The sequence below is a fragment of the Saccostrea cucullata genome, unplaced genomic scaffold, assembly GCF_032062105.1.
Source record: "Saccostrea cucullata isolate Sc308-1 unplaced genomic scaffold, CSIRO_AGI_Scuc_v1 ctg4204, whole genome shotgun sequence".
In the NCBI taxonomy this organism is placed as follows: Eukaryota; Metazoa; Mollusca; class Bivalvia; order Ostreida; family Ostreidae; genus Saccostrea; species Saccostrea cuccullata.
In genome coordinates, this window is record NW_026931594.1 from 20,160 (window position 1) to 47,707 (window position 27,548).

A 27,548-nucleotide genomic window follows, 5' to 3' on the forward strand; every position below is an offset into this window, starting at 1 on the left:
AAGCCATGGAGATACGAGAAACGATAGCATGTATCAACAAACCTGTATGGTAGAACTTTCGCGAGCCCCACGTGAATGTCGCTGAGATCCCGTTTCTTCTTCATCCAATGATTATATTAATCTGCCAACTAAATTTTTGTCAGGAAAGTTGCTTTTTTAAAATTTCAAGCCCTATTTTTGGTTTTGTTTTTCGTTTTGGTCGACTTTGTCAATTTAGCAGGTCTACCGGGCTTCCCTTTCTTACCATGCTGTTTTGTTTATGAAAATTATACGCATGCGTGTATAGATGGAATGTGCAACCTCGAACACGTTGCGATGTATAAATTTATGGACCATATCAATCTTGTTAATTTTAATGAAATAATTAGAATTATTTACTTATGAAATTTTTAATTTTCTGAAAGTGTATACATTTATGAGTATGAAAAAAAAATTCCAAATCCTGTAGGAAAATTTTGAAAAGTCTGTTTTCGAAGAGATGCGTTGTATTGTCACTTTAAGAAAAAATTAAATAGAATTCCAACATTTGTAAAAATAAAGCAAAATTTCAAATAATTTAAAAGTATTTAATTGTAAATATTTATACAGATACATATCATATGTGTAAAATATTTGGCACCTATCTACCTAACAAATAAACCTTAACAAATCTTACTATTAACAATGTCTGCTAAAAAAGATAAGTAGTTTTTTACACTTTGCCAGCTCTCGCCTTTTTTCCAAGTTTGGATTTCTTTGCAGGTGGTGGATCTAACGGCTCTGCAGGGCGTTTGTTGGTTGGAGCTGTATTTTCTTGCTCTTTGGAACTGTTCTGAAAACACAAATGATCAAATAAAATATGCAGTCTGACTGATACTACAAGGAGTTACTGCTCTACAGAGATGTCCTTCAAAAATAACCTTGGATCAGAAAAGTGGTCAAGAACCTGATGAGTAAGTGAGGGGGGTGTGGCAGCATACCTCTTCATTTTTCTGCTCCTCCTCATTTTGATCGTTTTCCTCCTCTGATGATGATGATTCCTGCGAGTCACGTCAAGACTTTTCTTGAAGAGAAAAATTTGAGTTTCTATCACTCTTTCTTTCCCCTATTTATATATTTATGAAAATATGACACCAAGGGAATTAATGATCCTCATCTTTTGAAATGTGATTGGTGGTGACTTGCAGAATAAGGTTTCAGTGTTTTCACTCTGGGGTCGATTGAGGATGAAAAACGTTCTTTTTTTTTGAAAATAACACCTGGTTCCCTAGACTCCATTTCCGCTTTACACACTCATTCATTCACATTTTGAAATAGGATTGAGAGTCCTATGAATATTTAATAATGAATTATGTTATAGAATTTCAATTTTCAATCTGGATAAATAGGGTGTAAATAAGAAAAAAAGACATTTCTATCATTTTCTACCAAAAATGTTTCTCTGACATCCTCATACGTACTTTTTTTAAATGTAGAAAACTATTTTGTGAAATAAGTATATTTTCGGTTTTATATAGATGTTCACTCAGCTTTTGAAATTTATTTCTAATTTTATTAATTTTCAGTTGGAAAGGGATATCAAAAAGAGTTTTTTTTTTCTTTCAAAAACTACGTCTCCTGATCTCCTCTTCCGAACATTTTTTCAAAATAGCCTTCCCATCTTTTGGAATATGAATGAGTGTTGTTGACGTGCAAAAAGGAGTTGAATTTCAATTTTAATCTGCGGGTCGAAAGATGCCTTTGTGCAAAAACCTGATTTCCTGAACCTTTCTTACAAATTTTGCAGTATTCACATAGTGATATACTCTTCGAATATTTTGCTTGGTTGACATGTGCAATTAAGTTTGAGAATTTTGATTTTTCACCTGTGGGAAGCTAATTTGGTCAAATTTTGAATTTGCTTGGTTGGGTGCCAATAAATATACTGAGTATATAATTCTCTGTTCACCTTGACCCAGTATATTCTGGATTAACAACAAGAAAAAGATATGTTTTGTTCTCTGTTTCTTTTATTCATTTCTGTTGTTTTAAAAAGCAAACTTTTGCGTCTTTCAGAACAGGTGAAGTATTTTTTTGACGTAATTACCTTTTTATGTTACAAAGTTACATAACACAAATCAATTTTGCGAGAGAGAAAATGACATAATTTTAAGCGCTCCATCTTATATATTTAGATTATTTACTCTTTTTTGTTAATTAATCAAATTTTTGGTTTCCTTGTCTTTTAAAGGTACATATGTATGCAGTTTTCTAGCGTATACCGATATATTCAATACCACTTCCAGACAAGTTTCCATTTAATATGTTATAGGAGGTTTAATGTTGTAGATTTTTAATGAATTTCAGAAAATTACATTTTATGAAAATATTTTTGACCCATTGCACAAAAATCTTACGACTAAGACTAAAATCTCACATATCTGTACTTTTTTTAATTTAAAAAAGATATTTATTCTAAATTTTTTTTTGCAATTTAATTACAAAATATTAATATATTGTAATAAAAAAATCGCAGCTCAGATATTTGTTGTGGAATGCGGGAAAATTTCAGACCTAGTCGTCAGTATTTTTTATGAAAAGGGTCACTGGTTTCTGGTCATACAGGAAAGAGCACTGGTACAATAACATCAGTTATCATAATTATATCATAACTGTTAATAGATAAGCAAAAAAAGTTAAAAATAGAAAATCTCATAATTATTGATAGGTATCGATAAGTTACTTTTTGTCGTTGCTATGTCGAATTTTAGAATTCTAATTATCCTGCCTGCTCTACGTAGACTGAATGAAACTCTCTATCCTCCGCCATTCTGTAATTTGCTTCTGTTTTAATACAACCTTGTATTGATTTTACCTGTAAATAAGGTATGGTGCAGTAACGCGCAACTATACCTTTTAAGTAGTTCGACTACTGTACAGAATTTAGCAGAAGTCATTGATCACTTTATCAATTGTCTTCAACACCACGTTCACGTTGTGTTGTTGCAATGTAATTTGTCGATCATTATATAAGTTTGAAAGGCAAGTCCTCTCACACAAATCCTCTGAGATGATTTACATCAATTATCAGCCACAAGATACAAGGAGCACACGGCGGGTGTGGCCGGTCGGCAGGGGATGCTTACTCCTCCATGACACATGATCCCAGCTCTGATGTTTTCGAGGTCCGTGTTTGCTCTGCTCCTGTTTTGTATTGTTTTATGGACTTTTGATTTTGAATACTGTTCATTATCTCCAAATGTTTTATACATATTTAGTCTTTGGGGGTCAGGTCTTCCAACAATATGTCTTTATAAGCCGATATATTCTGACAATTATTATTTCAATTCATATATTGACCAAGTATATCCCAGTGAACTTGAAATAAAAGACGCCACAGAATTTGCCTAATCTGTTTCATATTTGGATTTATTATGGATTGAAGACGATACTGACCAAGGGACCCTTAATTTTATGGCAAACGAGATGGCCAGTTTTTATCGTCTGCTCTTCTTATTTACATGTAAGTGACAATATCCCGCTTTCACCTGCATATGGCATTTACATCATCAAAAGAATTAGAAACTTATATATGAACATTCTCCGAGTACAATAGATTTTTAAACCAAAGCAGGATACTAACAGATAAGTTGATGCAACATGTATTTCAACAAACTCGTTTAAATATGACTCGTGGCGGGTGTATCCGGTGAATCTACAAGGGATGATGATCATTCCTCCTAGGCACCTTATTCAACCATTCTGGAAGTTCTAGGGTTCGTGTTTTATGTCCTGTATACAGATTTATTTTATAAATAGATTGATCTTATATCGCTTTTTATCTATATATACTTTAATTATCAATCGCTTAATTTATTAAGATCATATGCTTCTTATGAGACAATTAATGTTCTTTTATGAAGATTTTTTATCATTATGTTGCAAATTTGTCAAGCCTTTGCTCATACAGTTTTTTCAAAATTTGTAAATAAGCTCACTGTGGTATTCAAAGGATAGACTTGTTTTTTTGCAAATTCAGAACAACATATAATTTATTGTACTTTCCAGTAGTTACAATAGATTATAATACCAGTAAGTATTAAACCAATTTTAAAATATCGTATCAACCTAAAAATGGAAATAACCGTTGTAATTAACGATACGTTGTCGATATACCTGGTATTCAACTGTCGTGTTGAAGTCCACAGCAGATGTTTCTTTTTACGTATAAGATTCTGGAAAAATTCTGCCTCATTTGAATACAAAAAGGTCTGCTAACAACGGGGTGCAATTGGTTTTTATAGGAATTCCAAAAGATTGTTGGTCGTTGATTGCATGAGACATTAAATTGCCATTTAAGGCCCCTCTCGATAACATTTTACTTGAATGGAGACTCCTCTACTTCCTGCAAATTGTGTTCTATACTCAGCACTAACGGCCTTTGAGCAATGAGGAATCTCTTCCGTGCCAACACCTACTGCGACATCTACATGGTCTCATCTGAAGGACCAGTCTCCATGTCCCAAAGTGGGATTCGAACTCACGACATAAGGATCAACTCCTTACTTCGTTACTCTAGAGCAGACGCACCAACCTTGTGCCACTCGAGACACAATAGATTGTTGGAAAACCTGGAACCCCCCCCCCCCCCCCAAGACTACATAGATATTGTCAATCAGAAATTCAGGCATCTTTTTAATACCAACTTCAGAGAACTTGTATGTACAATCAGGTTTTTTAAACAAAATAATTAAATACAATGTACGAGTTTCATTTTTATTGAAAAAAAACTGTCAATGATATAAAAAAAATCCCTGGACTTTAAACATTTTGTAATAAAGACAAATGCTAGTAAATTTTTATATGATAAAGAGGCATTCACGAAAAGAAAAACAGAATACAAAAGATTAAGATCCCACACAATATAGTTCAGAACACAGGTTTCTACAGGAGAGCAAAAAGGTTGATATGTAGAAATCTGATAATTTTCATAGATTTCTACTCAACATTTTATTTCGTACGAAACGAAATTTATGGCAATCATACAAATTACTAAGTATTCTTTATTTTGATGTACTTTCCTGGTTACCTGGCCTCCTTAGAAGACAAAAATTATAGAAAGCACATTCTCTGTCATCAACAAAAATGCTATATACAAATGGCATCAAAGCTAGGAACAATTGCATAGAATAGCTATCAAACAAGGATTTTCTCCATGAACTTGTTCTTTCTCAAAAGAACAGAGAACTTATTCTTTCAAAAAAGAAAGAAAAAGAAAAGTTCATGCATTTTCATGTTGTGACAAATAGTGGAAAACTCTAAGAGTGTCCGATGACTTCTGAACAACCCATAAGTTATTATCCTTATCAACACTAACATCTAGAGGAGCTTGAATGTCTATCGTTTTGATGAAGGTGATGAATTGCCCGTTTTTGTCGATGACATGAATTGTTAGTTCGTACTTATCACATACAATGATGTGTCCCAAGGCATCAGTGCAAAGTCCCAAAGGTAAAATTCTTTTCGCGAACAACCTCCATGCCGAGGGTTGTCCATAATAAGAGAAGCGGTGGACGCCTGTCTTATCCACCACAACTACAGCGCCATTTTTATCAGATACACAGATGTCTCCATTGATATTCTCAGCTACATAATGTGGAAAGATAAAAAGTGGCTTCTCAGAATTATCAAACTGGATGCTCTGTGTTGTCTTTCCATCCTCATTGATACGCACAATTTTCGACTCATTGGACGTTTTCAGTCCAACAAGAAGGTCATTGGTGAGTCTTGAAGCGCAGATGGCACCTGGGCTCCATGGATTTGTTTCAACAAAGAGATTTACGTCAGAGTGTTTCAGATTCATTATGCAGTTGTTTTTAGAATCTGTATAAAAAACTTCCCTACCATTTGCGATTGCTAATCGTTCAACATGATCAACTTCAATATTGTCTTTTGCCCCCCATTGTCTATCAAGCTGTACAAGCATGTTTTCAGATTTTTTTATCCAAACGTTGCTTTGAAAAACATCTATGCTGTCACAAGTCTTTAATCCATGAATGTAGAAAGTAGCTTCCGGACGTATCGGGGATATCTTTAAAACATTCTCCTCTTTGGATTCGTGAATAATTTTGTCAACCTCTCGAACTTTGCCCGTGTGTCGAGAACTTAATACAGAACTCAAAAGCTTGGAGACATCTTCATAGACAATAAACTTTTCGTTTATGCCAGGGGGAGAGAATAGAGGAAGGTCTGGAATTTCTTTTATCTTTTCTGACTGGATCTTGCTATGGTACTCAAGTAGACCAGCGAATTCTTTAGAATACAGTCTTTTCTCGTACTCACCAGAAATTCCTTTGAGGTATGAAATGAAACAGGATAATTCCCCTTTTTGCGAGCTCAATCTTTCCAAAAACCATTCCTCTTTGGACTTAAATTCCTCTATTCGTTTTTTCATTGCAATGTCTAAAAACTGTTTGATAAGCCCCACCTCAGATTTTACTTTCTCTTCGAACATAGAGATACGGGTTTCCGAATTCTGAATATCAGCGTCAATGTCTTCACACAACAAACGACATTTTGCTAAAAGATTTTCTCTGATATTTTTCAAGTTTTCCAAGCTGTTTCCTCGTGTTCTTTCATAAACAGAATGAGAATCTTCGAAGGAATGACCTTTATGTCCGGCATCTGTGACACATCTGATACAAACGGGAATCTTGCACTCTTCACACCAAGCATTATAATTATTAAATGGATGAATCTGACAAACCTCTGCTGCATGATCTATCTTTAAATAGTCTCCATATGGTACGATCATATGCTTCTCTGTTCTTTGATCAAGTTCATGTTCCTTCTTGCATTTCTCGCAAAGAGGTAACCCACACGACCTACAGCAAAACTCGGCATTACTTTTGCAAAACAAACACTCAACAAAGTGTTGGGCAAGAGAAATATCTGCATCTGATGTCGCTTTGTCTTCATGACTGATAATGCAATTCTGGCAAAGGGGAAGATTACATGTTTCACATTTATAAACTGTAGGCATTTTGCAGATGGAACATTTTAAGTCATTTCTGGTCGTATGTTCAACAAAACGTTCAAGGCGTGGGTTTGGGGTTTTGCAATTAAAACAGATTGGCAGTCGGCATGATTTGCAGGAAAAATCTGCCTTCCTTTTGCATATAAAGCATTGACTATGAAGCTGGGCATTTTTCACGTCCGGTCTCTCTTCTTCAACATTTGTTTGGCATTTTTCACACAGGGGAAGAAGACAAGTTTCACAACAAGATTCCGTTTTGGTATGACATGCACAACATTGAGTGTCAGTGTCTGAGAAGATAAAAAGGAAGGGTGTTATTATCAATTATATGTACGTATATTTTACTACATATTTGATTAATTTAGATCCTACATTATGTTTCCAATGTATATCTATAAGCAGGATGTAGTCCTTTATAATTTGTCAGGTATATTATAAAATAAGATACCGGTATAAATCATGTACTTCCATACTGAAACTGTGTAAGAATTTTGTATACTTACTTAGGTAGTTTAGACTACGTTGTAACCTGTCTACTGTTAGAGCAAATTCAGCAACAGGCTTTGACACTATAATCTTTAAGGTACCTCTGGTGGAATTAAGAAGTCTAATGGTCTCATCCTTTGTAATATTTCTGACATCCGTGTCATTGATCTGCAAACAAATCATTTATGCGTTACTTATGAAAGAAAGGAAATAAGATTAATTTTGTACCCTTTTTAACAATACAATCAAGTTTAAAAAAACAGGGTTCAGATATAAATTCGTCATGGAATTGCAATAGACCACAGAGGACCATATAAACTAAACCGTTATAAAGAAAAATATTTGAATTGCTTTCCGTATGTACAGTTTTTAAGAGGTAAATTATTGACAAACATTTCTAGCTATAGAACTGACGTGCTGCTTTTGGCGATCTTGATACCATTCATAGTTGCTGCAAGTCAATAAATTGTAGCAAATACGTAAATTTCAGGAGATACTTAGTAACAGACTATATCCTCATCTATCACTCTTTTTTAACAATTGTATCACCCCTGTCACTGTCCTTCATTCCCTTTACTTTCTTGTCTCTTTTGCCTTGTTGACCCCAGTGTTGATATATCAATATTTGGACCTATTTTTACCTTCAGGATCCTATCACCCACGGCCAGCCTCCCGTCCTCCTCAGCTGTGCCTCCCTTTAGGATCTGTGTGATAAATATTCCATTGTCCCCCGGGATGTGTTGCTCGTCTGGTCCTCCTGCCACCTCTATCCCTAAGTCTACGGAGGACAATTTAATGTAAAATATTTCTCAATTTTATTTTCATTTTGTTTTAATGTTGAAGTTCGTGTCATCAAAAAAGAGAGAAATGGATGTAATATCTATGCCTTAAAAAATTACCTTTCTTTTCTATGTTTATATCAAAGGATGTTGTGGTTTCTCCATATAACCGTTGAAAAAGCTGTGAAGAAACAAAATTATTTATTATGCTATTTATTATTATTAATGAATGACACATTTTTAAAATATTGTTATAGGGAGTCAAGGGTATGGCTATGTCAAGAAGGTCAAAGAGTAGGAAAATTTTAATTATTTATATTAAACTATAATTTTGAAAAAAGGATTGCTTTCTTTCGTTAAATGGAAGTAAGGAAATATGGGGATAGGGGTAATATCATTTGCTACCAGTCCCTAGACCATAAACACAAACGCTAAGATTTTAAAATCTTGAAACTGTTAAGTATTAAAACAATGAGACCTTCTTTGTATCATTTAAGTTAAAAGAGAGAAAAACTATAATCTAGTATTTCATTTTAATAGATATTCATTAATGTTAAAAGAGAGAAAAACTATAATCTAGTACATGTATTTCTTTTCAAAAGATATTCGAGTATTCGTTATCCTGGTTGCATGTCACACCTTTTCTACCTCAAACCCTCCTTATATTTTAAGGTATATGATTGCTTGTACTTGAAACATTAGCAAAAAAATATAAACTTTTATTTTCACAATTGAGACAAACTGGAAGTACATTGTAATTTATTTTTCTTTTGTAATATGCGAAGGTTGTCCGGTAAAATCGTGGACAAAGCGGGTTTTTTTTGAAAAATAATGGGCACACGTAGCTGAAATTTTCAGTATTTTAATGTTCATTTATCATACTGAAGTGTATCATACCTTTTTTGATAAAATATACTTGAAAATAAGGATCTTATTATGCTTAAATGTGCACAGGGTACGGTCCTACGGCGCACGATGAAAAACGAAGGTTTTATTAGAGAGTACATGAGTATATTGATTAGAAATAAAATATTTAAATAGATAAGATGGGTTAAACATTATCCTTATTCCATTCCACAACTTATTTTGTCGTCTTTTTAAAAATTTCAAGGCATTTGGTCAATTTTTGGCAGTTTCCTGAGCATTCGAAATGGGAAAGTGATAAACACAACACATGAAAAATAGTGACGTTGTGGCAACGCACTTTGAAAAAATTTTTCAAAGTGCGTTAAAATTGGGATAAAATTAACGCACATTGAAAACAAAATTTCAAAGAGCGTTAAATTTGGGACACACTCAACGCACTTTGAAAAATATTTTCAAAGTGCGTTAAGAGTGTACATCAATATTTTTACCATGGGGACATTTAACGCACTTTGAAAAAATATGTATAAAACAAAAAATTATATACTTATATTTTAGTAATTGAGAGAATCAATTCGTAATAATTATATCTTTCGAAAAACTTTTCATTTACATGTACTCATTTAACCTCATTGAGAACAAAGAGAAGACGAGTAGAAGGTCTCTCAGTCCAACTCTTTTTTTCTTATACATGTATTGTACATAGCCGTTGGTAGCAAATTGCAAGAGGACTGCACCCCATCCCAAAGGTCAGCCCCAATTTTCAATCCCTATATTATACATATCATTGATCATTGGCCTAAGCCCCCCCCCCCCTTCCCGATACTGCTGCCTATGCTACACTCAAATATATGTACATGTACGTATTTGCATAGCTGGTATAACGTTGAAAACTTTCAATAAATTTTAGTTTATATATGATGCATGCAAACTGGAAAAAAAAATAAGGACATTAAAACATTTAAGAGAGAAAGGATTTTCAAAGTCTGGAAAAATTGAAATCGCTCACTTTCAAATCCTGAAGTGACCTCATCATCACCGAAGAGTTATCTAACAGGTTCAATTATTTATCATTACTAAGATTTGAAAGAATACTGACCTAGCCATATACATTTTTTCAAAGTGCGTTAATATGGTTGATATTAACGCACTTTGAAAAGAAATCTTATTTTTTCAAAGTGCGTTGATGTGGTCCCAAATTTTTTCAAAGTGCGTAATTTTTCAAAGTGCGTTGTAACACACGTTTGATGACGTTACGGCGCACCGGAGAGCAGTTTAGTTTGATGTACATGGTGTAATAACAACTTAAGAGACTTTAAATGACTACAAAAGAGAAAAAATCACAAAATCTTAAGTATAGAAATAAAATGGGAGTTTTCTCAGTGAAGTATTTCTTGATCGAGTCCCCTGGTAGTACAAAACATACGGACAAACTGATATTATAATAGCAAAAGACGCTGTCCATTGTTGACCGTCAATATAAAATTGTCTAAAGTCGACTGATGTTGGGAATATTATTCGCAACTTACTAATAAATCCTCAGAAGATCGCACCTTTGTGCCAGATTGGTTCCTCAGCTGTTTATGGAGACAAAAGTATATGCATCCGTGAAATTACTTAACTTAAGTGGGACTTATCCAACTTCATGTTTGGCACAAAGATTAAACGTGACGCTGTTTTAGACACTTTGAAGTTATATCATCCAAGGCGATACAATACATAAAATAAAATCTCATAATTTGTTTATTTATTCACATATATAGATTCTATTTGAAATTTGGTATATTTATTCAGAAAATATGTACTAAGGAGTAGTGAAAATTTCCGAACGCAGTGATGATTATTATTCACGTGAGACAATTTTACTTGTCCACGATTTTACCGGACAACCTTTACATGTGCAATAAAGGTTAAAAAAAAAATGATTTTGCAGTGAAGGATCGACCGATTTTAGTCATATTTTGACTTTAATGGGTGTGAAGGACGTAAATACATGTTGATTGATTTTCTAATGTAAAATAGTTTCCCTGATATTCACAATTCAAAAATATCTTATAAGTAGCAAGTATTTAGGAACTTTCAGCATCAGAATTATGCATTTGAATCAGTTTTTACATAATATTTACGATACTGTTTACAAAAAATGTACAATATTTTTATGCTAACATAGGCTTCTGTTTATTTATGTCTACCATCTTAAATGATATGGCGACCTTTACGTTTTTCGCAATAATTGGTAAATTTAAACATTATAAATGAAAATAAATTCAATTTTTGTACTTTGAACCGTTAAATTTGTGAGGGTTGAAAAACCTTAAGGAAGTAAAGTATACAATCAAGTATTGTGCCTTTTTATCGTACAATCAACATCAAGCATTGAATTCTTTCTTGTAGTCGCCGGTGTCGTATATCAGGCCAACAAAATGAATACCGCGCGTTTGAGAGGTATAATGATTTGTCAACACAACTAGGTTCCTTCATCCAAAAAAAGAGGATTCCATAGTTCTATTTACATTCTCTATATATTTTCTTCAGATGTGTTAATTTCTTTCAACTGTATCTTTTCAGAACTGGTGTGGTTAACAGATGTAATATAGCTGTTTTGATGTTTAAGCTATATCATTAATTGCGAGGGGCAATGACATTAATTTTATACGTTAAATTGTTATATTCTGTATTAACTATAATTGTTTTTACTACAATAGACACGAATATCTTTTATTTTCCTTGTTTAATAAAAGTTAAAGTAGTTCTACCAGGTCTCTGTTTCTACATAGTGTATATTCTATACCGCACGGATACAAGTCTTCGTGTGTATGTTGTAGGAGATTGTAAAAGAACAAGATGCATTGTGTTTGCAAAACACTGATGCCCCCTATGACAGCTTATGGCGAAGATTAAAGTTTCTCAAATATGTCAAACTTCACAAAGTTAAGGTCAACATGAATATGCCTGTCAAATATGAAAGCCTAAGCATCAAACGTTCAGAAGTTATGCCAAAGTAAGAGGTTTTATGCTACTGCATGGATTGATAGATCCGGGGTGTATATTGTTTTTGTCCTGTCTGCCTGTTTTAGCTGTTTGTCTGTCTGTTTTCAACTTTTACCTTCGCAATAACTTTTGAACCATAAGATATTAGAGACTTCATTTTTGGTATGCGTACTCCACTATTTAAATTCAAACAAATGACACCAAGGTCAATGACTTTGTGACCTTGACTGTGACCTATATGCTATAAATAGCTTTTTCAAGCTTTCGCCATAACTTTTGAACCATAAGAGACAAAGACTTCATATTACGTATGCATACTCCACTAATAAAGTTCTTCAAATGACACCAAGGTCAATGACCTTGTGACCTTGACTGTGACCTACATGTTAAAAAAAGCTTTTTAGAACTTTCACCACAAATTTTGAACCACATGAGATAGACTTCATATATGGTATGCATATTTCACTACTTTTCAAGTTTTTTTCAAATGACATCAAGATCAAGGACCTTGTGACCTTAACCTATATGCTGAAAATAGCTTTTTTGAACTTTGTTGTCGCCTTGTGCATAGTTTTCACAAACACATTTATAAACTCCAGAATCTTCGATCACAAGGGCAAAAAAAAATTAAACTGAATGTAAATATAGTCAATATACAAGGTTTTCTGGGAGAGACGCTGGATCTACCATATCAAGCAAACAGCATCAATATTAATCCTTTTATTTAAAACAAAAAAAAAATTTTGTTGAAAATAGTTCCCTTTTTTCCTACTTATTTTTATTTTTTATTTTTTTTGGGGGGGGGGGGAGGGGGAGGGGCTTTTTCTTATTTTAGAACGTTGCTGTTCAATATCATACTAAACTTAAAAGATTCAAATTCTCTTACCTGTTCTACGTAGACTGAATGGAGCTCTCCACCCTCCGCCATTTTGTAGTTTGCTGCGGTTTAAAATTTACCTTGTAATGATTTTATGCATAATACCTTTTGTCTGATGCAGTCATGTGCAGTGTCTTTTAAATGGCTCAACTACGGCGCAGAAAAAATAACTATACATCTACACAAAATGTTCCCTGGTGAAAAAGCAAACGTAAGAGCAGGCAAGGCCATTGATCAGGTGTTGCCAAAAATAGTCAATCTTGAAGAACACTTGTGCGTTGTTGCAATGTGATTGGATGAAAGTCAAGACAAATTGTTGAAATTTCGTCCCTGTCTGGATTCTGATGGATACTAAACATATCCCTTTCTAAGCCGCCGTGTTTATTAGTACCAAAATTTATTTTTTAAAATCTACAGGCACGTAGCAACGGGGGTGGGGCTTTTTCTCCCAACATGACCTAAACTGTAGTAAATGTTCATTGAAAATCTGGTTGCCCCCCCCCCCCCCCCCCCAACTTTTTTTAATACAAGGAAAATGTAGTTGGTACTGAAAAAAGTTGGCACCTAAACCCACCCCCGACGAAATAGGATTTTCGACTTCGGGAAATTTCCTTTTTTATTTACTTGTCATCTTTTTCAGGTAAGTAAAAAAAAAATTCTGTGGCTGGCCTCCCACTTTCACGTGGCTGTTCTATATGAGAGAGAAAAAAAATTTGCTATGATAATCAAGCATGCTACGGCATTTTGGTAAATGCTTACTCTTCCATGGCACCTGATCCCACCTCTGATTTTTTACAGATGTTTAGCTCTGCTCCTGATTTGTATTGTTTGAACGGACTTGTGAGCTTGAATATTATTCATAATCTACATATTTCTTCAAATCACCTCAGATGAAGATATGAAGACGTTTTCTCATTTATCGACATAGGGGCTTGTCAATGGGAAATCAGTCGCAACAACAAAGCAATATTGACGGAGACGTGTCCCTGATGGCCAGAAAAACGGGCATTTTATCAAGTGCCGTTTTCTTAAAATGGTTAAAGAACATTGAGAATTCGGGAAAGTATCAACAGTGTACTAGGCAGATCCTAAACATTTTCAACAAACATCAAACACGAAAGCTATTGCACACTAGGAAATTGTTGGAAATTCAATAAAAGACGCATTCATAAAATTGTTACGGAGGGAGGGGGGGTTGGATTTTATGAACCTGGTAGATAAATTTTTTTATTTTTTTTTTATCAAAGTGTGATTAAACATGAAAGCTGTACTTTTTAAAATCTTTTAGCTCACCAAACTAAATATTTAACCTTCTTTGCTGTCTTTCCACTATATATAATGTTATATCTTTGTTTTTCACGAACTCATGTTGCTTGAAACACAACAGTGATTTTCCATATAATTCTGCAATAGGATTGCAATATGAGGAAAATTAAATAGAACTGCAACATTTGTAAAAATAAAAAAAAACTAGATGCTGTCATGAGACAGTAATACCCGCACTATGGTGTTTGCCTCTAAATATACACTCATTCATATTGGACTTTCCAAGGAAGAAGTCAAAATAATTCTATAATTATCACCGTACATGTATTCGTCAAATTGAACATAAAATTTTCAGATGACCATATCAACTCTGAGCCTCACATATGTATTTTAAAATACTTAATTCATAACCAGTCTGAAATAACAGAATTTAATTAATGATTGAAGTAAATTACTTAATTAGATTCAAATAAATAATTTCCCCATAATTTGGAACTTTTTAAATTTACTTTCTCAACGACATAAAATATTATTTTAGTACAAAGCGTTTTTGATGAATTTATCAAAATGTGCAAACTGATTTAAGTATTTGGTCGGGAAAAAAACCCATTGAAAATACAACCCGATTAATTTGTCAATGCCTATGACCATATCAACTCTGAGCCTCACATATGTATTTTAAAATACTTAATTCATAACCAGTCTGAAATAACAGAATTTAATTAATGATTGAAGTAAATTACTTAATTAGATTCAAATAAATAATTTCCCCATAATTTGGAACTTTTTAAATTTACTTTCTCAACGACATAAAATATTATTTTAGTACAAAGCGTTTTTGATGAATTTATCAAAATGTGCAAACTGATTTAAGTATTTGGTCGGGAAAAAAACCCATTGAAAATACAACCCGTTTAATTTGTCAATGCCTATCTCCCCCCCCCCCCCCCCCCACACACACACACACACTCTCTCTCTCTCACCCTCACATTTTTTAAAAAAACATAGTTTAGTTTATTATGATAGTTTGAAATTTGTTCTTGTACTAAACAGTTTTATTTTCTACATTCACATTGGGTTTGCGTCACCCATTATCATATTTATAGATATCACCTCTCGGCACACCTCGGCCAATTCATACTGGCAAAGGAATCAGCAAAGGTTTGTCGAATGAGATTATTTAGCACATGTATGCTGACGATGCAGTGTGGTCAGTTAAAATCATTTGTGTTTTAATTGGATTATATGGATTATATTTCATGAATTCGTTGTCACGACCTATGACATTCGGTAAGTACAAGATTTAGCATAGATTGCATAAAAATAAATAAATGCAAATGGTTAGGTTGAAGTTCAAAAAGGGTCAACATGGTCAAAGATCATCGCATGCCACAGTCGACAAATTTCACATTGTCAAGTTATCTCCCGTTGCGGACATTCAGTATATAACAGACGCAGATCCAGAATTTTTTTTTTTCAGAAAGGGGGGGGGGGTGTCACACCTCAGTCAAAAAAATCAGCCCAAGATTTCCTGAGATGGAAATAAAAAATAATAATAAAAACAATGATGGTGGAGTCCCTGTTTTCTAAGGGGGAGGATGTCCAAAGTCATTTTTATTCTCTACAGTACATATATAGTCTTATTTAAATAACTGCTAATTCCAGGGGGGGGGGGGGGTCTGATCTCCCTAGCCACTGACTCCCTGTACCTGAAATGACAATTGATCTTATGACTCCATAGTACAATGTAGTAGTAGAAAATTTTTTCAATTGACTATTTATACATATTTTGTTTCCTATGTTTATGTATTTTTGTCTGTCCACGGAAACTTTAACCTTGCCCATATTTTTTAAGTGGATTGGGCTATACACATGGCTTGAATATTTCATAGGTAAATTTCTTTTGGCAAAACCTTTTAATGGGTACCACCAATTTTGACCTCTTGATCTCTTGACCTTGGATTTTGACCCAATTTTACAAGAAAAATACCTTGAACTTGGCGTAAGTTTTGAACAGGTGGTGCTAGGACTTTCATGCTCTTACATGTGTAATCATTGTGAACTTTCAACAGGTATAATTATTTTTGACCTAGACCTTAGAGTTGAATCCAATTTAACTTTAACCTTGGCAATAACTTTTGAACAGGTGAGGAAGTTCTAGGGATTTCTCTCTTTTTTCACATGTGTATTCCTTGTGACAAGACTTTCCCTTTGATACCAACAATTTAGACCCTTTGACCTTGACCTTGGAGTTTGACTTACATTTGAGAAACTTCAACCTTTGCCAAAAGCTGCCATAACAGTTGCTGTCACAACAAACAAACAAATTACTAAAAAAAAACACAGAATACATGTACATATTTTATATTCAACAGATATACATCTGGTCATATCTCTAGTTCTCCCTTGAATGAGACATGGTGATATAAATTTTAAAAAATAATTATAAGAGTTGAAAAGGTTGTGCATATTGAAATATACTAAGCTCTGCGGATGAATTAGATATACCAGTTTAGCTTTATTTTGCTACCCAAAGCACCTTGATTAACTATTTATAAGCATACTGTTTTCTGAAATGTACTGATTTCTGTTGTCCATCTGTTTATCTGCAAACTTTTCACATTAACTTCTTAAGAACCACTAGGCTAATTTCAACCAATTTACATTTAAATATGCAGGGTACTTTTTAAGCGCCCGGATCGATAGATCCCGGGCGTATATTGTTTTTGTTGTTTTTGTCTGTTTGTCTGTTTATCTGTTTGTCTGTTTGTCAACTTTAACCTTGGCCATAACTTTTGAACAATAAGGGATAGAGACTTCATATTTGGTAAGCATACTCCACTAATAAAAACCTTTCAAATGACTTCAAGGTCAATGACCTTGTGACCTTGACTAAGACTTATATGCTAAAAATAGCTTTTTCCACTGTTTGTCATAACTTTTGAACCATAGGAGATAGGGACTTCATATTTGGTATGCATACTCCACTAATAGAGTCCTTTCAAATGACATCAAGGTCAATGATCTTGTGACCTTGACTGTGACCTATATGCTAAAAATAGCTTTTTACACTTTTTGCCATAACTTTTGAACCATCAGAGATAAGGACTTCATATTTGGTATGCATACTCCACCGATTAAGTTCTTTCAAATGACACCATGGTCAATGACTTTGTGACCTTGACTGTGACCTATATTCTAAAAATAGCTTTTTCCACTTTGTCATAACTTTTGAACCATAGGAGATAGGGACTTCATATTTGGTATGCATACTCCACCGATAAAGTCCTTTCAAACGACGGCAAGGTCAATGATCTTGTGACCTTGACTGTGACGGATATGCTAAAAATAGCTCTTTACACTTTTTGCCACAACTTTTGAACCATGGGAGATAGGGACTTCATATTTAGTACGCATACTCCACTGATTAAGTTCTTTCGAATGACACCATGGTCAATGACCTTGTGACCTTGACTGTGATCAATATGCTAAAAGAAGATTTTTTTAACTTTGTTGCCGCCGGGCGCGTAGTGTTTCACAAACACATCTTGTTCCAACATAAATCTTCTTCTCAAGAACAGCAAAGACATTTATTGTCCCCATTTTTGCTAAAGGTAGGGTACATTAAATCTCATTTGTTTGTCAATCTGCCTATCTGTCACAATAAATTTAACCTTGGTCATCATGGTCGTATATTTTGAATGAGAAGAGATAGGACTTTTATATTAAATATGTGTATTAGTATTAAATGGGACAATACCATTCTACATACAATATGATTTTCATTACCCATGATCTTGAAGTTTGACCTAATTTCCTTAAAAAAATTAATTGCTTTGAATTGATCATTTTGAAAGATAAATGAAAGGGCATTCATATTACCTGTGATAAGACCTTCCAAAATGTATCATGACTTTTTGACTCTGTGACCTTGACCTTGAAGTTTAACTTAGTTTTCATTAATGTTGTATTTCCTTTTCATTGAGAAGAGATTTGACTTTCACATTTCAAGTGAACATTACCCATAACAAGAGGCTCCCAACATGCTATGATTTTTTACCCCTTGACCTTGATGTTTTAACAAAATTTCAAAAGAGTGAACTCTCCCAAAAGATGATAAGACCACTGTTTAAAACAAAAAAGGAGTTTAGGGAAGACTGGGCTTTTTCCATAAAAAACGTCATTTTTCAACCCTCATTTGACCCCCCGGGCAAAATCAAAATTCCGAAACCTAACTGCACATCTACATGACCCAACCAACCATCTCCCAAAGATGATTAGGATGCTGAATAAAATGTAAGAGGAGTTCAGGGAAGATGGGGCTTTTTCCATAAAAAACATCATTTTTCGACCCTTATTTGACCCCCCAGGGCAAAATCAAAATTCCAAAACCTTACTGCACATCTACATGACCCCACCAACAATCTCCCAAAAGCTGGTTAGGCTACTGAGTAAAATGTAGAAGGAGTTCAGGGAAGATGGGGCTTTTTGGACAAAAAGCGTCATTTTTCGACCCCCATTTGACCCCCTGGGGCAAAATCGAAATTCCGAAAGCTTACTGCACATCTACATGACCCCACCAACCATCTCCCAAAAGCTGGTTAGGCTACTGAGTAAAATGTAGAAGGAGTTCAGGGAAGACGGGGCTTTTTGGACAAAAAACGTCATTTTTCGACCCCCATTTGACCCCCCGGGGCAAAATCGAAATTCCAAAACCTTACTGCACATCTACATGACCCCACCAACCATCTCCCAAAAGCTGGTTAAGCTACTGAGTAAAATGTAAGAGGAGTTCAGGGAAGACGGAGCTTTTTGCTTAAAAAACGTCGTTTTTCCACCCCCATTTGACCCCCTGGGGCAAAATCAAAATTCCGAAAGCTTACTGCACATCTACATGACCCCACCAACCATCTACCAAAAGATGATTAGGCTACTGAGTAAAATGTAAGAGGAGTTCAGGGAAGACGGAGCTTTTTGCTTAAAAAACGTCATTTTTCGACCCCCATTTGACCCCCTGGGGCAAAATCAAAATTCCGAAAGCTTACTGCACATCTACATGACCCCACCAACCATCTCCCAAAAGCTGGTTAGGCTACTGAATAAAATGTAGAAGGAGTTCAGGGAAGACGGGGCTTTTTGGACAAAAAACGTCATTTTTCGACCCCCATTTGACCCCCTGGGGCAAAATCAAAATTCCGAAAGCTTACTGCACATCTACATGACCCCACCAACCATCTCCCAAAAGCTGGTTAGGCTACTGAGTAAAATGTAGAAGGAGTTCAGGGAAGACGGGGCTTTTTGGACAAAAAACGTCATTTTTCGACCCCCATTTGACCCCCCGGGGCAAAATCGAAATTCCAAAACCTTACTGCACATCTACATGACCCCACCAACCATCTCCCAAAAGCTGGTTAGGCTACTGAGTAAAATGTAAGAGGAGTTCAGGGAAGACGGAGCTTTTTGCTTAAAAAACGTCATTTTTCGACCCCCATTTGACCCCCTGGGGCAAAATCAAAATTCCGAAAGCTTACTGCACATCTACATGACCCCACAAACCAATTAAGCTACTGTGTAAAATGTAGGAGGAGTTCAGGGAAGAAAAGTGTGACAGACGGACGGACGGACGGACGGACGGACGGACATGAGTAACAACAATATACCCGAACTTTCTTTAGAAAGTGCGGGTATAATTAAAATTCATTTACAAGTATTTAATTGTAAATGTTTATACAGATACATAAGTCTAAAATATTTGGCACATATCTACCTAACAAATAAGCCTTAACAAATCAGAGGATTAACAAAGTCTGCTAAAAAAGATAAGAAGTTTTACACTTTGCCAGCTCTAGACTTTTTTCCGAGTTTGGATTTCTTTGCAGGTGGTGGATCAAGGGGCTCTGGGGGGCGTTTGTTGGTTGGAGCGGTGTTTTCTTGCTGTTCAGAACTGTTCTGAAAAATACAAATGATCAAATAAATTAGGCAGTCTGATGGATACTACAAGAAGTTACTCTTTACAAAGATGTCCTTCAAAAATAACCTTAGGTCAGAAAGTGGTCAAGAACCGGATGAGAAAGTGAGGGGGGCGGGGCAGCATACCTCTTCATTTTCCTGATCCTCCTCATTTTGATTGTTTTCCTCTTCCTCCTCCTCCTCCTCTGATGATTCCTGTGAGTCCGAGTCGTTCTCCATCACGGCCTGAATCGTGGCCACATTGATTCGGAAATCTCGAGACGTGCTCATCTTCATGTGCTCCATCAGGTTCACCTTCAAATTACATAGCAAAAACATTTTAGTTATTTATATGGTTTAATTTACAGAACAATGTTGGATGTGTATCTAAGTTATTAAAACCTGGAGGGTTGATGTAGTACCTTGGACTTTTTGGACAGCTGAATCAGGAACTTTTCAAATGTTTCAATGGAGAAAATGAGGTTTGGAATGAGTCTGGATTCCTTCAGCACCCGTGCCTGAGTAAGAAAAGATTTATATTACAAGTTACACCTAATACAATGCTCAAAGAACAGAGAAAATCATACACTGTCAGGAAACTCATGAGAAGACAGCTCACACTAAAATTATATTTCTGACGAAGAAACATGTGATTTAAAAGGGATTTAACTTTAAGTTATTTCATATATACTTCCACATATCTAAGTAATGCAGTTTAAAAAAAATTCAATATTCTAAAAAAAATTCTTAATACCCCCTCAAACCCTCAAACAGTTTTCCCTACTAGATGATCAAAACTGGCAGGGGGTCATCACTTAATTCATGCATGTAACATTATGTCAACAAATACTCATATACTAATATCCATGTAGACACCAGCATGCTGGCATTTAGTCTGCACTATAATACAATCTGTCCAACCTTTCCAGCATTAAGAGCCGCAGCCTGCTTCTTCTTGTCCTTTTTCCCTTTGTCCACATTCTGCTGAACCTGCTCACTTTCTGTTTGCTACAAAATATAGATAGTAGGTTATTGTTATAGTGTAACACATTTTTAAATTTTGAAAAGGGCACCCTTGCTCATCATAAAAGATTTCAAAGCATTGATTTATTTACAGTTAGGTCACGGTTACATGGTCAGGGTCATATAAAAATCCATTTTGAAATTCCATGGTTCCTCTTTTGCAAAATAATGACCTAGGTACAATATTACTGGACAATCAGAGAGACAGATAAACATGTATATTATCTCTTACAGACCTGTTTACCCATATCGTCGTCTCTCAGTATTCTATGGTCTTTAACATTTTATAATACCACAGCATTTTCGCAACCAGACATCACTTAAGTGTTTGAAATTTTTCTCTTTTTTACTGATTAAAAGTGTCAGATCATACCAAAAACTAACTGCTAAATTCTTAACGAACGCATTTCAGATTTCCGTAATTTAATAAAAGCAAAACGTGAGACGTATTTTAGACTAAAAATCTGTACAAAATACAGCAAAATCGTAAGAGTAAACAGGTCTGCTCTTCATAGCAGTCCTTAGTTAGATATATACCTGTATATATGTGATCATTGCGTAGCAATACTGTGTTAAGTGGGTTCCAATCAATTTGATGAGCTTCTCAAACCTGGATGACAAATGGCCAGCCTTTAGCTGATAGAGATTCAGATACTGAAAAATAACATAACAAAATCATCAGCAAACAGGATGGAGAGTCTCATACAGGTAGTTAATTAAGATACTCCAAGCATTTTCTTCCTATGCATCATGCCAATAAAAAGATAATGAAGGTACTTTGAAATATTTACTCATTAAAAATTTAAAATACAAACTCACATTTATGATAATGCTTATAAGATACATTAGAAATGTCTTTACACTAAACGTAGAATACAAAATGGAATATAGGTTCATTTAAACACTAATTAATGGGAGATGTTCAAAAATTCTGAGAAATATAAAATAATTTAAGGATTCTAACAAAACTCCTCTATCATTAAATAATGTAAGTGCACCTATAATTTCGGTTTACACCGTATTTGACTAGAAATTTCAAATTCGTGTTCAGATTTGAATACACAGAGAAGAACGTACATATTTGACCAGGATGGTTAGGGTCCCGTACAGCCTGGTGGCCTGTTTGACCATGTTCTCCATACATCCCCCCACAGGTACCGCGGCCTGGACAAGCTCATGGAACGCGGTGACCAGTATACCTAGTCTGGTACAGATACTTCTCTCATGGCCTTCCTTCTGGGTCAGGTCTACCTCTGCTTCATCTGGAACCACACAAACTTAATGTTAAAGGACTGATGAGAATAGTTAATCACTGGGTACATAGAAAATTATATGTAACATTTGGTGTCATTAATTTGGATTGATTAAACAAGCATTCCTTTTCAAGTACATGCATGGATTAAATTTAACATTGAGCAAGGTTGAGATTCAAATTTTTATGTAGAAATATTTACTTCTTTCAATATCCATTGACTTATTCACTTCCCCATCCCTCCCTAAATAAAATTGGAGGTTAAAAAATAGTTTTATACTTATTTGGTAACCATAAATGTACACATATTCTTCATATTTTGTGTAGTTTTCATTGATAGAATTCTCCTGATCCTATAATTATCACACACACTGACCGTTGGCCTGTCCAGTCTCCGCCCGGAGTCTGGCCACCACCCACTCTGTATCGTCCAGTTCCCTCTCTACCTGCTGTAAAACTAAATTCAGCAGGACCGGGGCCGCGGTTCTGTGTGTCACCAAGGAAAAGTGAGTCTTGTCCTCCACCTGGGTCTCCTACAACAAATAATTCTAGGGCTGGAATAGTCATATGGCAAAAAATTGTCTGAAACACTAAGCATGCTTTGTTCCACTGGCAATACGTTGTGGTTTTACAATAAACAAAGTCAGTTTTCTCAATGTTTCTACACACACAAAACACACCTGGTCTATATCCCCCAGCTGACTGTGTACATCCTGTGAAAGGTCGCGTAACAAGGGCGGACAACTCTTCACCTGCTGGGTGATGGCCAACAGCATGGAGAATAGGAGTTTACAGGTAGGGATGTCATCTGGAAAGAGAGTTGGTTCTTGTAAGTACATGTACATGTATAAACACACAATTAGGAAATGAGATCAATTTATGAGTACTACTGGCTCACCAATACTCTGCTCCGTACAGATTTTGTGAACCCAGTCCAAGACTTTCTCAAACTGGTTCCCCGAGCTGTACAGCTTTTTACACAGAATCTGTATAATTCCCAGCAATAACTGGACCTCCTTCATGTTCTTATCTTCACTGTCAGATTTCAAAATGTTCATGACCAGTCGCTGAAAAAAAAAAAAAAAAATAGAAATAAAACTTATTAGAAACAGCTAAGGGTAACAGAACATATACACGTGTGGTATTCATGCTAAATGTGAATTTCAGAAATAACTCATTTCAACAAATTAACTACAGGCCACACCATTACTGGCTGAAGTTTTACCTGGTACTTTTTAATATGACTGTAAATAACTTCCTGGACATCTTCTGACTCATCAGCGTCCACTACAAAATGCCATACACTCTGAAATACTCAAATTCTTCCTCGTAAACAGTTATATCATAAATCATAGTGTATGCCTTCACATTTTCTGATATGATGGAAAAATTACATTCAGTCAAGTTTAAAAGTATCTCCTTCACAAAAACAATACAGTTATGGACTTATTAAAATGGTAACACATTTAACATTTCAAATCACAAGGAATCATTCAAGAGAAGCAATGTGCATATATAGTCAAACCTCATTATCTCACACTCAAAATGACTGAGAAAATGTTTTTTGAGACATCTGAGAATTCAAGATATCAGGGGAAAATACTCAAAAATAAGTGGTTGGGACTTCAAAAATCACTTGGATATAACCATGGAATTCAAAATATCAGTGTTTGAGATACCAAAGTTCAACTGTATATTCTAATCTACATGTTTAATCTAGTTACCCATTTCACAGAGACAGTGACAGAATTGGTCAGTGTAGCATTGGGATATAACAGTCATTCTATAAATCATTTACCCATTTCACAGAGACAGTGACAGAACTGTTCGGTGTATCGCTGGGATATAACGGTCATTATATAAATCACTTACCCATTTCACAGAGACAGTGACAGAACTGCTCAGTGTATCGCTGGGATATAACGGTCATTATATAAATCACTTACCCATTTCACTGAGACAGTGACAGAACTGTTCCGTGTATCGCTGGGACATAACAGTCATTATATAAATCATTTACCCATTTCACAGAGACAGTGACAGAACTGTTCAGTGTATCGTTGGGATATAACGGTCATGATATAAATCATTTACCCATTTCACAGAGACAGTGACAGAACTGCTCGGTGTATCGCTGGGATATAATGGTCATTATATAAATCATTTACCCATTTCACAGAGACAGTGACAGAACTGTTTGGTGTATCGCTGGGATATAATGGTCATTATATAAATCATTTACCCATTTCACAGAGACAGTGACAGAACTGTTCGGTGTATCGCTGGGATATAACGGTCATTATCCCCACCAGCCCCTCTAGACACTGGCCACTGATGTATTTACTCCTGTCTCTCTTCCCCTCCTCCTCGGGCCGCTGATTTTCTGTGTAGTGGGTGATGAATATCCTGAAACAGAAGTACATCTTTGTTGATGTCTAAGTCAATGCAGCTTTATTCCCATGTAAAATGATTATATGGATAACAGATAGCATGGTAAGTTGAGAACAATTTGTTAACCTAACTTAAATTTAAGCATATGGAGTCCATTAATGGTAGACTAAATTACATGCTTGAAATGAAAAGCATAAAAAAAACCACTTTACACGTAATTTCCTAGTGTTTGATCAGAAAATTGTTTTTAACAATAGAAAAGTAAATCTACATATATGCGAGTCCCTCCCTAACATTTATGATTCTCTCATTTCTTACTTGGCCAGACAGATAAGATACTGGAGAATCTTGGTTTTATCCCCACCCTCTGCCCCATCACACACCCCCTTCTCCTGGACCTGATGTATTTTCTGTAGAGCCACATTGACAATATGTCTTCTGAAGTCCGTGTCATCTCTCAAGATCTTCAGATTTTCTGTCAAACTTGGTGCAGTTTCACTGAAATATTAAAGCCATAGAGTGATTTTTATACTGTTTTTATTTACTTCTGAAAATAATATAATGAACCTTACTGTAATAACTGTTAAACCTTATATTTACTCAGGTTAAAATTTTGAGGTTTGAGGAAAACTGCTGTTTCAAGGGAATTTATAATTTTGTAGTTAAAGAACTGCTGTGTAGCTTCACATTTAAAATTTTACAGATTTTTTTTTTTAGGATAAAAATTCATGGGTCTCTTCATACGATGAAAACAGCAAAAATTTAACCCTCACGATTATTACTATATTAGTGATTCACAATATTGTCTCAAACCAATATACCTGTTCAATAACATGGTTCTACCCTGCCTACCTAATGAGAGCCCTCAGGATCTCTGTGGTCCCCCTGATAGACAGGAGGCTGAGGGGGGTCTTATTTCCTGTGGGAGGTTTTCCCTTCTTTCCAGCACCAGCAGCAGCTTTTTCTTTCAAAACTTCACTCAATTTCTTATAATTCTCAAACAAATGTAAAATCTGCTGCAAGCTTGACTCACTACAATTAAAGGGTTTTTCTTTAATTTTTGAAGCAAAACAGACATTTCTAGGATCATTTCATTAAAATCTTAATTTCTTCATTTTCAGATCAAGTTTTAAGAAAATTACACTCACTGAAATTTTTTTTTACATCTAACAAGGGACTCTAAAATTTTCTCTGTGTACAAGTTTTTGCTGTTTATAATTACCTGTATTGCCCAGTGTTGAATGTGTACTCCATCAAAGACTCATAAATCCCCAGAACTAGTATGGAGAATATGTTATTTTTGACCCCAACACTGTTAGCTAGAGAGTAGTCGGCAGATTTGTCCTATAAATTTAAAATATATTATTTTATTTTATCATGATAAAGATATAAAATATTTACATCTATATATTTTAAGTCTATTTAAACGATATAACATTTTAAAATCCCATTTTCCCCTGTAAATTTCACATTCCTGAATTAAGATGTATAATTCTTTTGAGTTTAAGATTCAAAATGCTTTAACCCATCTACTGATTTACATGTTGACAGACAGAACAGGGATCGTTCCGAGATATTTCTGTAATACTGATAATGTTTAACTAATGTTTACCAGTTCAAAGTCCTCCATCTCAGACTTAATCATTCGGGTGACGAGGGACTCCATCTTGTCCTCCAGTTCCTGTTGTGTGTGGTTCGAGTCCTCCATTACCGTGTCGTCATGGTCACCGCTCATCTGACGACGAATGTCACTGACCTTAATCAGGCAGAGCTGGATACAACAGATCAAGTGAGCCTGCAATGAGAGATAAACATAATAAATTAAAAGCATATCACATGAGAGACTTGAAGTAACATGTCCCATACCAGTATTACGTTTGAAAATTTTCTACAAGACAGGCAAACAAACATGAACTGATAACAAATTTTCTAGACTTGGAACAACTCAGATTGAAAACTATTTATAAATCAACCCTCCAGTTTTTCTCTGTAAGAACACAGCTCTCAATGTGGCTTAACTATAGAGGGAACCACAGACGGCTCAACCTCTACAGGAACCACCGAGACCCGCGACCCACAGAACCCTGAAAAACTGGGTCAACTGAGTAAGGAATCATCACTGTAGTTCTCAAGTCATGTAAATAATTCCTTAAATAAATGGAAAATAATATGTCTGTGCTTGTCAATTTCTTGATAAATCAACATTTAATAACCATAATGTTGAATGAGGTTAATTAATGCTAAGATCTGGCAATGTTTATGCTTGAACTAAAATTTTCAAACCTTCTAATGCTAGATGTATATCAACAATAAATAAAGCATGCACAAGTTTTGATATATCTAAGCTAAGTTTTTAACTTACCAGCGGTTCAGCTAGATATATCTGATCTCCTTGAGCTGTGATGCAGAGATCCAGTTTAACAGGGGGGTTCACATCTTCTGTAGGCTCATAGTACTTCTTTAGCTGTGAAAAGATATTTTATACATTGAATTTATTGGGTTTTCATGATGATAACTTTTCACTTGTTATTTGATATACTGTGGATTACCTGACTCAGAAGAATTTCCAAAACTGATCCCATTATTTGAGTATTTTTACACAAAGCTTCATAGATTCCCTGTAAACACAAAGAAAAATAATTCGTTTAAAGTCAAGAAGATTTTTTTAATTTGATC

General features: G+C 35.0%; 2 protein-coding genes and 1 long non-coding RNA gene across 3 annotated transcripts; all 3 read right to left on the reverse strand.

The window, feature by feature from the left end:
* Positions 1–554: 554 nt before the first annotated feature.
* On the reverse strand, positions 555–1,028 carry LOC134233093 (uncharacterized). Its single transcript, XR_009984911.1, has 2 exons — positions 960–1,028; positions 555–811 (listed from the first exon to the last, which is right to left on the reverse strand). It is a non-coding gene; the product is annotated as an uncharacterized LOC134233093 (long non-coding RNA).
* Positions 1,029–4,758: 3,730 nt separating this feature from the next.
* Positions 4,759–13,078, reverse strand: LOC134233091 (uncharacterized). The gene is made up of 5 exons (XM_062715087.1): positions 13,001–13,078; positions 8,380–8,440; positions 8,122–8,258; positions 7,498–7,648; positions 4,759–7,284 (listed from the first exon to the last, which is right to left on the reverse strand). Exons 1-5 carry the CDS (start codon positions 13,040–13,042, stop codon positions 5,240–5,242), a joined length of 2,436 nt encoding a protein of 811 aa, XP_062571071.1. The 5' UTR covers positions 13,043–13,078; the 3' UTR covers positions 4,759–5,239.
* Positions 13,079–19,953: 6,875 nt separating this feature from the next.
* Positions 19,954–27,490, reverse strand: LOC134233092 (Fanconi anemia group I protein-like; the record flags this gene model as incomplete). The annotated part of the gene is made up of 17 exons (XM_062715088.1): positions 19,954–20,206; positions 20,354–20,521; positions 20,629–20,724; positions 21,128–21,214; positions 21,767–21,883; positions 22,307–22,491; positions 22,858–23,014; positions 23,162–23,289; positions 23,380–23,548; positions 23,707–23,768; positions 24,724–24,887; positions 25,191–25,370; positions 25,725–25,904; positions 26,095–26,216; positions 26,485–26,667; positions 27,235–27,336; positions 27,422–27,490. Coding segments are annotated over 17 exons (2,289 nt in total), but the record flags the coding sequence as incomplete, so codon positions are not given.
* Between the last annotated feature and the right edge of the window lie 58 nt (positions 27,491–27,548).